The sequence below is a fragment of the Ranitomeya variabilis genome, chromosome 7, assembly GCF_051348905.1.
Source record: "Ranitomeya variabilis isolate aRanVar5 chromosome 7, aRanVar5.hap1, whole genome shotgun sequence".
NCBI classification, from domain to species: domain Eukaryota; kingdom Metazoa; phylum Chordata; class Amphibia; order Anura; family Dendrobatidae; genus Ranitomeya; species Ranitomeya variabilis.
This window is the reverse complement of record NC_135238.1, coordinates 121,694,351-121,708,621: the sequence shown is the minus strand read 5'-3', so window position 1 is coordinate 121,708,621 and position 14,271 is coordinate 121,694,351. Positions and strand designations below refer to the sequence as shown.

At 43.4% G+C, this 14,271-nt stretch overlaps 1 protein-coding gene across 1 annotated transcript in view; it reads right to left on the bottom strand.

Moving 5' to 3' along the window:
- The window catches only part of PTH2R (parathyroid hormone 2 receptor), a 1,733,956-nt gene that overhangs the window by 146,692 nt on the left and 1,572,993 nt on the right, over positions 1 to 14,271 (bottom strand). The window contains exon 12 of the mRNA XM_077275688.1: positions 4,785 to 4,826. Within this exon, the coding sequence (XP_077131803.1) occupies positions 4,785 to 4,826 (42 nt within the window). The remainder of the gene's footprint in view (positions 1 to 4,784; positions 4,827 to 14,271) is intronic.

Sequence of the window (14,271 nt, the reverse complement as noted above, 5' to 3'; positions counted from 1 at the left end):
TTGCTTTCCTAGTAACCCCATGAATAAGACCCGGGAGGGTCGAAACGTCGGGTTTCTATCTGCGAATTATCGCAGTGGCAATTGTTGACTTGTTTTTTTTAATAAATCTAGCATATACCTTTTTGCATCATATCAGTTTCGAGTGTGTGGTATTTTTTCCTCTACTATTTCTTTATTTTTCAAGGCCATAAAAAATGGCACTAAGACCCTCAAGGGTCGCCACAAAAAGGTGTATGGGCAGTCTTTAAGGGGTTAATCCCTCACCTTTTGCTTACTAAAATTAACAAAGTGCAGTAAAAGTTATTATCCGTTTAAAAAACATTCATAACTGAGTCCTAACCATATTTTTTGTGCTTTTGGATATTGGACATATTGCTCACATTTTCATACAGTTCACATTTATACTGTCTGTACACAGTTGTGTAAACAATTGGTGTTTGCACATCTTTCTACATCCTGGACAATTTCTCTCAATTATGCCAATTTTTAGTAGGTTAGCACGCACAAGTAGGAAGAAAGGAAGTGCAGCATAGCCATCCGTCATAAAAAATGATTCAAGGTGGTTGTTCCACATGAAAAACGTAAGAGTTTTTAAAAATTTTCTTCATCATCTTATTTCTTCTTCTAATTCTTCTTTTTCTTCTAACTCTTCTTCTTCTAATAATTCTTTATTCTTCTTCTAATTTTAATGGATCACTAATAAAAATTGAATAATTTTTACCAGTGGATGGCTGTGCTGGACTTCCTTTCTTCTCCGTTTATGCTGATGCTGCCAGCTGGATACAGCACCCTGCGGTAGATACATACAGCATGGTTGGCAAACTTGGCAGCGCTAGGGAGTCTTATTTTTTTAGTAGGATATTTGCCCATTTTGAGGAGCCAATAATCGGGGAACCCGCAGGAACACTCAATCACAACTATTGACCCATCTAAACAAGATAGCAAATGCCCAATGATAGAGAAAAGCACTTGTTTGTTCATGTACGATACATTTTAAGGTGTCAGGTGATGTAAACTGTTGATTTGATGCTAATAAGTTAATATTCTATGCACACTGATTCATAATTAAGTTACCTATTTGAGGTATGAAGTGACACATTAAGAAGCAATAATAAAAAAGAAAACTTTATTGACATATAGTTTTAAAAGATTTACAATTTTTTAATAAAAAGACAGGATGATGTAGGGGAAGGACCTCCAAAATACAAACAGGGGGTGACCCACCGGTTCCCAGTTATGATGTCTAGTTATAAATTGAATATACGTATAACGTATTAAAATGCTTTAATCAGTAACCCTATGGAGTGAAAAAGAAAATAAAGACCAGTCTATGTGGATGGACGGAATCAGCGTCTCTTTAGAAATACCATATAGCGGTCTGATGATTTAAATAAGGGTATACCTGAATAATGAGCAGATGGTAATATATCTGTGCACCCAGCTAAATCTAGTACATCAGAAAAAAAAAAAAAAATAAATAAATATATTAATAATGAAAAATGGCTCTAAATAGATTTGGAATGGTGATGGAGAGAGATGGTATTTGCTAATAGCATAAATTGCTGTGCATAGAAGGAGCGTAATGCTAGAACCATAAAAAGAATTGGCCGCTAGGTGGCAGTATGGTAAAAGAAATGTATTCCTGGGTGAGACAGCCTCGCAAGCGCCGTTTCGCCTTTCGGCTTCTTCCAAATCAGGAGGGGCAATAGGGTCTAGGATTTTGAATGGGTTTATATGTCCAGAAAGCCGGGTGTGACGTATAATAGAGGGCGGGGTTTAACAGCTTGGTAAAAGTGATTTGGGGAGGATATCCGGATGTTGCTATGGACGCATTACTGACACCACATGGAGACATTAGAAAGAACGTACTGGGAGGGAAACAAATGAGGAGGGGGGTGGGATAGTGACATGCATGAGAGTGAGGGGGCGTGCACTGGAATTGTTGTGAATGCATTACTAGACCCTGCATGTGAACTTGCCAAGTGACGTACAGCAAAGGGGCCATATGCATCAATAATCGAAGTGCTAATGCCTTGCCTACATTAAATCTTTTTTCGGATTATGGGATTTATGCACACTGATTGTATTAACAATAGTTTGCACCTACTGTAGAAAATTAATTGTCCTGAGCAAACTAAATTTGACATGTCTAAATTTATCATTTAGACAAGTAAATGACTGCTGATTGGATTGTATATAGCTTTACTATAGCAGATTGTGTTCTGTAAATCCAATTTCACTATTTGGAGCACATAAAGAATGAACTATGCCAATTATAATCGTAGACTTCACAAGTCAATGCCTCCTTTTCTAGACTTTGGAAAACTGCATAGTCAGAGGCATTCATCTGTTCTTTATAACACAAATCAGTAATAGATGTGATAGAAAAGATTCAACTTATATCAGATATCTGGTGCAACAGGAATGATAAATGTGGGTCATGATGTGTAGTCTATTTACATGATATTCTTGATAAGACAGGTTATCTGCTTTTTTTAGGTAAAAGTTTGATGCTTTACAGTAGATAACAGGGTATCAATCCTTTTTTGATTTTTGGAACACTAATAATAAGAAACTAATCAACATATGAATACTATACTTATTTCTCTTAACTACATTCAACTCTATCCCCCATCAGCTATTCCAAAACTGTACGTGATGTATATAAACTCCTCCTTCTAGACCTGTCTTCTGCTTTCGACACAGTTGACAACTGCCTCCTACTACAGATCCTCTCTTCCTTTGTCATCAAAGACCTTGCCCTATCCATGAACTTATCATACTTTTCCAGCCGCACATTCACCATTTCCCACTCCCACACTACATCCTCATCCCACCCTCTCTCTGTTGGAGTTCCCCAAGGCTCTGTTCTAGGACCCCTACTCTTCTCAATCTATACATTTGGCCTGGGACAACTCATAAAGCCCCAAGGATTCCAGTAGCACCTTTATGCTGATGACACTCAGATCTACCTCTCTGGCCCAGACATCACCTCTCTGCTGTCCAGAATCCCAGAGTATCAGCCATATCCTCCTTCTCCTCTCGCTTCCTCAAACTCTATGTGGACAAATCTGAACTCATCATCTTTCCTCCATCTCACAGATCTTCCTTACCTGATCTATCTATCCCAATAAATGACATCATGCTTTACCCTGTACCGGAAGTCCACTACCTTGGAATAACCCTCGACTCTGCCTTGTCCTTCAAACCATACATTCAAGCTCTTTCCACCTCCTGTCACCTCCAGCTCAAAAATATTTCCAGAATCCGCCCTTTCCTCAACCCTCAATCTAGTAAAATGCATGTGCATGCCTTCATCATCTCCCGCTTTGACTACTGCAACATCCTTTTCTGTGGCCTCCCTGCTAACACTCTTGTACCTCTCCAGTCCATCCTTATCTCTGCTGCTCGACTACTTTATCTCTCTCCTTACTACTTCTCCTCCGCTTCTCCCCTCTGCAAATCTCTTCACTGGCTTCCATTCCCTCCTTGTATCTAGTTCAAATTACTAATACTGACCTACAAAGCCATCCATAATCTGTCTCTTCCATATACCTCTGAACTTATCTCCAGAAATCTTCCCTCACATAATCTATGGTCCTCCCAAGACCTCCTTCTCTCCTCCACATTTATTTGCTCCTCACCTAATCATCTCCAAGACTTTTCCCGAATATCTTCCATCCTCTGGAATTCTGTGCCCCAACACGTCTGACTATCAACCACATTTGGATCCTTCAGATGGAACCTGAACACCCACCTCTTCAAGAAAGCTTACAACCTGCACTGACCCCACTGCCTCCTCACCACTACCGGAGCTACTGCCTCATCAACACCAGAGCTGCTGCAACCCCTCAACCTATTGTCTCCTTCCCCACCATCCTGTAGAATGTAAGCCCGCAAGGGCATGGTCTTCTCCGTTCTGTATCAGTCTGTCATTGTTAGTTTGCTTATTGTAAGTGATATCTTTAATTTGTATGTAACCCCTTCTCATGTGCAGCACCATGGAATCAATGGTGCTATGTAAATAAATAAATAATAATAATAATAATAATAATAATAGTAATAATACAGCTCTGGTAAAAATTAAGAGACCACTGCAAAATTTTCAGTTTCTCTGATTTTTTTTTTTAAGGTATATTTTTGAGCAAAATGTAAATTGTTATTTTAGTCTACAAACTTCTGACAACATGTCTCTGAATTTCCAAGCAATACATTTTGTTTTGTTTTTTCTTAAAAGGAGAAGTGGTCAAAATGAAAAGAAAAAACCCAGGGCTTTCAGATCAGAATAATGCAAAGAAAACAAGTTGTTAATAATTTAGAAACAGCAATACTAATGTTTTACCTCAGGAAGAGTTGAGAAATCAATATTTTGTGGAATAACCATGATTTTTAATCACAGCTTTCATGCGTCTTGGCATGCTTTCCACCAGTCTTTCACACTGCTTCTGGTGCAAAAATTTAAGCAGTTCCTCTTTGTTTGATGACTTGTGGCTGTCCATCATCCTTTTGATTACATTCCAGAGGTTTTCAATGGGGTTCAGGTCGGGAGAATGGGCTGCCCATGACAGGGTTTTGATGTGGTGGTCTCTTAATTTTTGCCAGAGCTGTATCTATAAGTCAATCGATTGCTGCTATCTAGGAAAACCTGTATTCCATCCAGGGAGGAAAATAAGAAAAGATAAGTAGAACTCTCCCTCCCTGCTCTATCATCTTGAAGGCATCATGGAATGACAAATAAATGTATAATATTTCATTTAAAATCAATTTTAAGACATGTGACTTACCTCACCATTGCAGTAACAATAGATTATTGATACAAAGAAACCCTATGTGGGAATAAAACAAAATTATATTAGAAATGAAATATTTATACATGACGCTTTCATGTTTTCCTGGCAATTATTTTATATTACCGTTTATTTATTTAAATTAATGATGCAGATTGAAATGGGAGAAGAAATTGCTGCCAAGTGATAAAGGTGCCTCAATCATAGTTGTTAAAGAAATATGACTTAGAAATGACTGCAAATTAAAGTGGACAGAAGACAAACCTTTCCCTATTTGTCAGCCTGAAGAGCTTTGTGTAGCTTCTACGGTGGGCTTATTGTGTTTAGTCTGTTATGCAGTGGAGAATTAAAGGTCTGATTAAATATTTCCTTCTTTCCTGTACTTTGTAAATGGTAAAATCCATGTGGAAAATCCATTGGTGTTTGACTCAAGATAGAATTCAGAATTGAGCTGTGAACTAAGGAATGTCAAGCAGACTGGGTAAGGTAAAAGAAAAAAAAAGGATTTCCTTATATCCTTCACCGGACAATGTCTATTTTCAGATGGCATATATTACAAGGTTATTTACCGTATATACTCGAGTATAAGCCGACCCGAGTATAAGCCGACCGCCTAATTTTGCCACAAAAAAATGGGAAAACTTAATGATTCGAGTATAAGCCTAGGGTGGGAAATGCAGCAGCTACCGGTAAATGTCAAAAGTAAAAATGGATACTAATAAAAGTAAAATTAATTGAGACATCAGTAGGTTGTGTTTTTGAATATCCATATTGAATCAGGAGCCCCATATAATGCTCCATAAAGTTTATGATGGCCCCATAAGATGCTCCATATTAAAATATGCCCCATATAATCCTGCACAAATGTTGATTATGGCCCCATAAGATGCTCCATAAAGATATTTGCCCCATATAGTGCTGCACAAACCTTGATTATGGCCCCATACAGACACTTGCCCCATATAATGCTCCACAAACGTTATTTATGGCCCCATGAGAAGCTCAATAAAGATATTTGCCACATATAGTGCTGCACAAACGTTATGGCCTCATAAGATACTCCATACAGACATTTGCCCGATATAATGCTGCACAAATGTTAATTGTGGCCCCATAAGATGCTCCATAAAGATATTTGCCCCATATAGTGCTGCACAAACGTTGATTATGGCCCCATAAGATGCTCCATACAGACACTTGCCCCATATAGTGCTGCACAAACGTTGATTATGGCCCAATACAGACACTTGCCCCATATAGTGCTGCACAAAAGTAGATTATGGCCCCATATAGTGCTGCACAAACGTTGATTATGGCTCCATACAGACACTTGCCCCATGTAGTGCTGCACCAACGTTGATTATGGCCCCATACTGACACTTGCCCCATATAGTGCTGCACAAACGTTGATTATGGCCCCATACAGACACTTGCCCCATATAGTTCTGCACAAACATTATGGCCCCATAAGATGCCCCATACAGACACTTGCCCCATTTGCTGTTGCTGCTATAGAAAAAAAAAATCACATACTCACCTCTCCGTCGCTAAGGCCCCCGGCACTTGCAATATTCACCTGACTTCATTCCGGTGCCGCTCCATCTTCAGCATTTTCTGCACTGACGTTCAGGCAGGGGTCGCACACTAACCACGTCATCGCGCCCTCTGACCTGAGCGTCACTGCAGAAGACGCTGAAGATGGAGTGGCGCCCGGAATGAGGAGCAGGTGAATATCGCGCAGCGCTCCCCTCCCCGTTATACTCACCTGCTCCTGGCACGGTGCAGTCCCTGCTTCCCAGGCGCCGCAGATTCTTCCTGTACTGAGCAGTCACCGTTACCGCTCATTACAGTAATGAATATGCGGCTCCACCCCTATAGGAGGTGGAGCCGCATATTAATTACTGTAATGAATGATACCATGTGACCACTCAGTACAGGAAGAAGCTGGGGCGCTGGGGAGCCAGGGACCTGCAGGGACCATGCCAGGAGCAGAGGAGTATAATTAGACAGCCCCCGCTCCCCATCCCCTGTGTATGACTCGAGTATAAGCCGAGAGGGGGACTTTCAGCCCCAAAAAATGGGATGAAGATCTCGGCTTGTACTCGAGTATATACGGTACGTCTACTCATGAAGAAAACAATGATCCTTTCCGTATCTTACATATATCTGAACTGAAGGTAACTGAAGGTAACTGGCCAGTCACTGCAAACAATGTTTCAGTTTGTTGTCACTTTTACCCCTATAATCTTTCACTTTCTGCTACCTCCCCTAATCCCCACACCAAGTAAGGAACTGTTCATCTCCTCTTCAATCCTCCCCATCCATCTCACCTCCTCCTCAGAACTGTTCCTTAACATACAATCCTCTGTCTCAAATCACAGGCAGCTCCCTCATGCCCTCTCCTGCTCCCACCTGCTAACACTATCTCTGCTCCTTCTCACTGCTGGTGATATCTCTCCAAATCCTGGTCCTCCTCAACATATTCCCACAGTCATTTCCACCTCCCATCCACGCGTCATCACAAACTTCCGTAACCTCTCTAACCTTATACCCATTCGCCCCCAGCCCCCGCTTCCCCAGTCCCACTAACAGGAGCTCTGTGGAACGCTCGCTCTGTCGGTAACAAGCTTTCCTACATCCATGATCTTTTTGTTACTACCAAACTTTCCTTCCTCACCATCACCGAAACCTGGCTCACCCCTTCTGACACGGCGTCCCCTGCTGCACTCTCTTACGGTGGCTTCCACCTTTCTCACACACCCCGCCCCAGCAGCAAGCATGGTGGAGGAGTTGGTTTTCTCCTGTCAGGTAACTGCTCCTTCACCCCAATCCCACTGCCACCCTCTTACCCTCCCTTCCTTTGAGGTGCACTCTGTGCGCATCTACTCCCCCTCCAACCTCCAACTGGCTGCCATTTACCGCCCCCCAGGGCCAGCCACCACCTTCTTTGACCACTTCACCACCTGGCTACTTCATTTCCTTTCTGCGGACATCCTCACTATCATCATGGGAGATTTCAACATCCCCATTGACACTTCCCTCTCAGCTGCCACTAAGCTTCTATCTCTCACTTCCTCCTTCGGCCTCACTCAATGGTCTTCTACAGCCACTCACAAAGATGGTCACACACTGGACCTCATCTTCACCCGCCTCTGCTCCCTATCTAACCTCTCTAACTCACCTCTTCCTCTCTCTGACCACAACCTTCTCACATTATCATCTCCCTCCACTCCATGTCTACAATCCCCACCCCACAATCTTTCACACCTTTGCAGAAATCTTAAACATCTTGACCTACATTCATTCTCTGAATCCCTCCTCCCTCTCACAGACATAAGTTCCATACACAATGCGGATGATGCTGCCGCTCTATATAACACCACAATAGCTGTAGCTTTGGAATCTGCTGCCCCACTTACACATACTAAAGCTCGCAAAATCAACAGACAGCCCTGGCACACCAGCCTGACCAAAGAACTGAGGCGAGCTTCCAGGGCTGCTGAGCGCAGATGGAAAAGATCCCACTCCAACGACCACTTCATCGCATTAAACCAGTCCCTCACTACTTTCAAGACCACACTTGCCACAGCTAAACGAACCTACTTCTCATCTCTCATATCCTCCCTGTCTCACAACCCTAAACAGTTATTCAACACCTTCAATTCTCTCCTCCGTCCCCCAGCACCTCCTCCCTCCCACTTATCTCCGCTGAAGACTTTGCCTCATTTTTCAAGCAGAAGATTGATAGCATCAGAGACAGTTTTGGTCAACAAGCCCCAGAGCCCTTCCTCCCGACTTCCCAGCCCTCCACCTCCAAAACCAACTTCTCCACCATTACAGAAGTTCAACTCTCCGCTCTACTCTCAAGATCGCATCTCACCACCTGTGCACTTGACCCGCTCCCATCCCACCTCATCCCAAACCTCACCACAGTCTTCATCCCAACCCTAACCCATCTCTTCAACCTATCACAAACAACTGGTGTTTTCCCCTCAAGCTTTAAACATGCCTCCATCACACCTATCCTCAAAAAGCCCTCTCTTGACCCATCCTCTGTATCTAGCTATCGCCCTATATCACTTCTCCCTTATGCCTCCAAACTACTGGAACAACACGTCTACCTTGAACTGTCCTCCCATCTCTCTTCTTGCTCCCTCTTTGACCGCTTACAATCTGGCTTCTGGTCACACCATTCCACTGAAACTGCCCTAACTAAGGTCACCAACGACCTCTTAACCGCCAATAGCAAGCGACACTACTCTGTTCTCCTCCTCCTCGACCTGTCGGCTGCCTTTGACACAGTGGACCATTCTCTATTATTACAGACCCTCTCATCCCTTGGCATCACAGACTTGGCCCTATCCTGGATCTCATCATACCTAACAGACCGGACATTCAGCGTCTCCCACTCACACACCACCTCCTCACCTCGCCCCCTATCTGTCGGAGTCCCACAAGGTTCAGTCCTTGGGCCCCTGCTCTTCTCCATTTACACCTTTGGCCTGGGACAGCTCATAGTATCTCATGGCTTTCAGTATCACCTCTATGCTGATGACATGCAGATCTACATCTCTGGACCAGATATCACCTCCCTACTAACCAGAATCCCTCAATGTCTGTCCACTATTTCATCCTTCTTCTCCGCTAGATTTCTGAAACTTAACATGGACAAAACAGAATTCATCATCTTTCCCCCATCTCATGCGACCCCCCCAACGAACCTAACCATTACTGTAAATGGCTGCCCACTCACCCCAGTCCCACAAGCTCGCTGCCTCGGGGTAATCCTTGACGCTGATCTCTCCTTCAAACCACATATCCAAGCCCTTTCCACTTCCTGCCGACTTCAACTCAAAAATATTTCACGAATCCGTTCATTCCTCAACCAAGAATCTGCAAAAACCCTAGTCCATGCCCTCATCATCTCTCGCCTTGACTACTGCAACCTCCTGCTCTGTGGCCTCCCCTCGAACACCCTCGCACCCCTCCAATCTATTCTAAACTCTGCTGCCCGACTAATCCACCTGTCCCCCTGCTGTTCCCCGGCCTCTCCCCTCTGTCAATCCCTTCACTGGCTCCCCATTGCCCAGAGACTCCAGTACAAAACCCTAACCATGACATACAAAGCCATCCACAACCTGTCTCCTCCATACATCTGTGACCTCGTCTCCCGGTACTTACCTACACGCATCCTTCGATCCTCACAAGATCTCCTTCTCTACTCCCCTCTTATCTCCTCTTCCCACAATCGTATACAAGATTTCTCTCGCCTATCACCCCTACTCTGGAACCCTCTACCACAACACATCAGACTCTCGCCTACCATCGAAATCTTCAAAAAGAACCTGAAGACCCACCTCTTCCAACAAGCCTACAACCTGCAGTAACCACCGATCGACCAAACCGCTGCATGACCAGCTCTATCCTCACCTACTGTATTCTCACCTATCCCTTGTAGATTGTGAGCCTTCGCGGGCAGGGTCCTCACTCCTCCTGTACCAGTTATGACTTGTTTTGTTTAAGATTATTGTACTTGTTTTTATTATGTATACCCCTCCTCACTTGTAAAGCGCCATGGAATAAATGGTGCTATAACAATAAATAATAATAATAATAATAATATATCTATACAGATTTATAGTAGGCAGTCACTGCACAATGGCTAGGAATCTTGCCTGCTCTTTTATCTCTAATTCAGGGGCAGACAAAGGCAGAAGAGGTACATGAACCCTTTGAAGCCCAATAGTTTATCACAATGCTTTCTTTAATATCCGTCCGTGACATAAGGTGCTTGCAGCTTTGGAGGTGAAAGTGGGCCCACCTCTTGGTCCCTGTTTGGATGCACAAGTTGCAACAATAATGTGTCCACCCTTACTTTAATTAGATCAAGACTGGGATTTACCCCATTCAAGAAAAGAAAAACTTGAATTTTTCCACTCAATAAGGTTTAATAGGTCTAAAACATGTTTTCTCATTTGCGTATTCAAATAATTTTTGCCCTTTTCAGGATACGTGAAGAATGATTTTTTTTTTTGCATTTTTGTTATTTTTGTTCTGCTGCCAATAATCGTGGGAGGAATAAAAAGAAAAACTTACCTACTTTTCACATTTTGCTTTATGGCCATAGCGGACCACTAAGATAAATTTTATATTGTGTTTCCCTTTCAGTTAGAGATAAAAAGATCTTATGAAATTGAAATACAAAAGCTTTGTCAAATTGTCTCCAAATATTAAATTTGCTGCAAATAAATCTGCTACAAATCTCATCACTGCAAAGCATTAAAACTGCTCGGAAAGGATGTGTATAACAATTCGAGGTCACCTTGAGCTGTATTGAAAATATTTCTAGCTCTTGAATGAAAATACAGCCTACAAATGGCAGTAACATCAACCTATTTGACTAAGTGAAAAAGGATTGTAATAGCTGGTAACAAAAAGCCTAATTAAAAATGAACTACAGTATCAGTCTTTTTAGGCCACTTAAACTGAAATAACAGATATAAAAATATGATTTTTTGGAGACAACTAATAATAATAATCTTTATATAGCGCTAACATATTCCGCTGCGCTTTACAGTTTGCACACATTATCATCGCTGTCCCCGATGGGGCTCCCAGTCTAAATTCCCTGTATGTCTTTGCAATGTGGGAGGAAACCAAGGTACCCAGAGAAAACCCACGCAAACACGGGGAGAACATACAAACTCCTTGCAGATGTTGTCCTTGGTGGGCTTTGAACCCAGGACTCTGGCGCTGCAGTGCTAACCACTGAGCCACCATCATGCTGCCCAACTGCTACCATGTGGTTTTATACACAGGAGGTGAAAACTGAAGAAGTGGTGTCTTTCACATGGCATGGCAAAAATATTTGAGGAGGTTATTATCCCTTCATTGGGGGGCTGCTCTGAAAGTCATAAAATCATAGCTTCCCAACTGAAAGTGAAACAAAGGATCCCTTTTTTGTGATCTGCTACAGGTTCACTATTCTCAGTATGCTTAAAAAATTAAAGACGTTTTATCTAGCCATCCAAAGATTATAGCTTTTTTATGGAGCAATAAAAAGCTAGCTGTTTATAGTGAAAAAGCAACAAGCCAAAAAATTATCCCTCTTTTTGAAGCTGTTTCATGTCTGTCTACCCTCAATAGAGTGCACTTCCTAGCAGCATTACAATATATCTATAGAGACTGGACAATTACAAATGTGTCTCAGCATCTTGTGGCAGTGGCAAAAGCTGCACGGTAGAAAAATAAGTTTGGGCAGGCAAGGTGATGTCAATAAGTGTAAGGCCAACAAAAGCAGCCTTGAAAAAGCAAAAGACTATAGCACTATAAAACATAGTGGCAATGGCAGACACAAAATGTGTACAATAGAAAAATCTGACTGATCAGGTAAAAAGATGTCTTGGATATTTGGAACAGGAACCAGCCGTTTCTCCAGACCTGCGGCGGGCCTTGCAGGAGTTTCATACAAAATACCGTGTGCACTACTGAGAGGGGTGGTGCTTAGGTTAGGATCCCAAACCTTCATAAACCATAATCAAAAAGAACCTAGCACTCAACTTGTTGCCTTTAGCGTGAGTTTTATTGTAGTGGTACAAATTAAACGTTTCGGTCCCACACTTGGACCTTCGTCAGTAACGTACTGCTGTAATAGCGTGGGGAGACAAAAGGGATGGAAGACACACAGTAACGGCGTCTTAATGCTGTAATACACAGGGACGGTACTTGTAGAGACCGTGGCTGGATATGGTGGGAGCAGACGCGGATTTGAGATCAGCGGTGGAATCCGCGTCTGCTCCCACCATATCCAGCCACGGTCTCTACAAGTACCGTCCCTGTGTATTACAGCATTAAGACGCCGTTACTGTGTGTCTTCCATCCCTTTTGTCTCCCCACGCTATTACAGCAGTACGTTACTGACGAAGGTCCAAGTGTGGGACCGAAACGTTTAATTTGTACCACTACAATAAAACTCACGCTAAAGGCAACAAGTTGAGTGCTAGGTTCTTTTTGATTATTGCAGGAGTTTCAGGCGGATAGACCTGATCGTTGCCCACCTGGTAGACTGTTTGTTCCTGATGATTGGACCAGTAAAGTCATTTCTGAGGTTCATTCTTCTGCGTTGGCAGGTCATCCTGGAATCTTTGGTACCAGGGATTTGGTGGCAAGGTCCTTCTGGTGGCCTTCCCTGTCTCGAGATGTGCGAGGCTTCGTGCAGTCTTGTGACGTTTGTGCTCGGGCCAAGCCTTGTTGTTCTCGGGCTAGTGGATTGTTGCTGCCCTTGCCTATCCCGAAGAGGCCCTGGACGCACATCTCGATGGATTTTATTTCGGATCTTCCTGTTTCTCAGAAGATGTCTGTCATCTGGGTGGTGTGTGACCGTTTCTCTAAGATGGTCCATTTGGTTCCCCTGCCTAAGTTGCCTTCTTCTTCCGAGTTGGTTCCTCTGTTTTTTCAAAATGTGGTCCGTTTGCATGGTATTCCGGAGAATATCGTTTCTGACAGAGGAACCCAATTCGTGTCTAGATTTTGGCGAGCATTCTGTGCTAGGATGGGCATAGATTTGTCTTTCTCGTCTGCTTTCCATCCTCAGACTAATGGCCAGACCGAGCGGACGAATCAGACCTTGGAGACATATTTGAGGTGTTTTGTGTCTGCAGATCAGGATGATTGGGTTGCTTTTTTGCCTTTAGCGGAGTTTGCCCTCAATAATCGGGCCAGCTCTGCCACCTTGGTGTCTCCTTTTTTCTGTAATTCGGGGTTTCATCCTCGATTTTCTTCTGGTCAGGTGGAATCTTCGGATTGTCCTGGAGTGGATGCTGTGGTGGAGAGGTTGCATCAGATTTGGGGGCAGGTAGTGGACAATTTGAAGTTGTCCCAGGAGAAGACTCAGCTTTTTGCCAACCGCCGGCGTCGGGTTGGTCCTCGGCTTTGTGTTGGGGACTTGGTGTGGTTGTCTTCTCGTTTTGTCCCTATGAGGGTTTCTTCTCCTAAGTTTAAGCCTCGGTTCATCGGCCCGTACAAGATATTGGAGATTCTTAACCCTGTGTCCTTCCGTTTGGACCTCCCTGCATCTTTTTCTATTCATAATGTTTTTCATCGGTCATTATTGCACAGGTATGAGATACCGGTTGTGCCTTCCGTTGAGCCTCCTGCTCCGGTGTTGGTTGAGGGCGAGTTGGAGTACGTTGTGGAAAAAATCTTGGACTCCCGTGTTTCCAGACGGAAACTCCAGTATCTGGTCAAATGGAAGGGATACGGTCAGGAGGATAATTCTTGGGTGACTGCCTCTGATGTTCATGCCTCCGATCTGGTCCGTGCCTTTCATAGGGCTCATCCTGATCGCCCTGGTGGTTCTGGTGAGGGTTCGGTGCCCCCTCCTTGAGGGGGGGGTACTGTTGTGAAATTGGATTTTGGGCTCCCCCGGTGGCCACTGGTGGAATTGAACTGGTGTGCATCATCCCCTCTGTTCACCTGTTTCCAT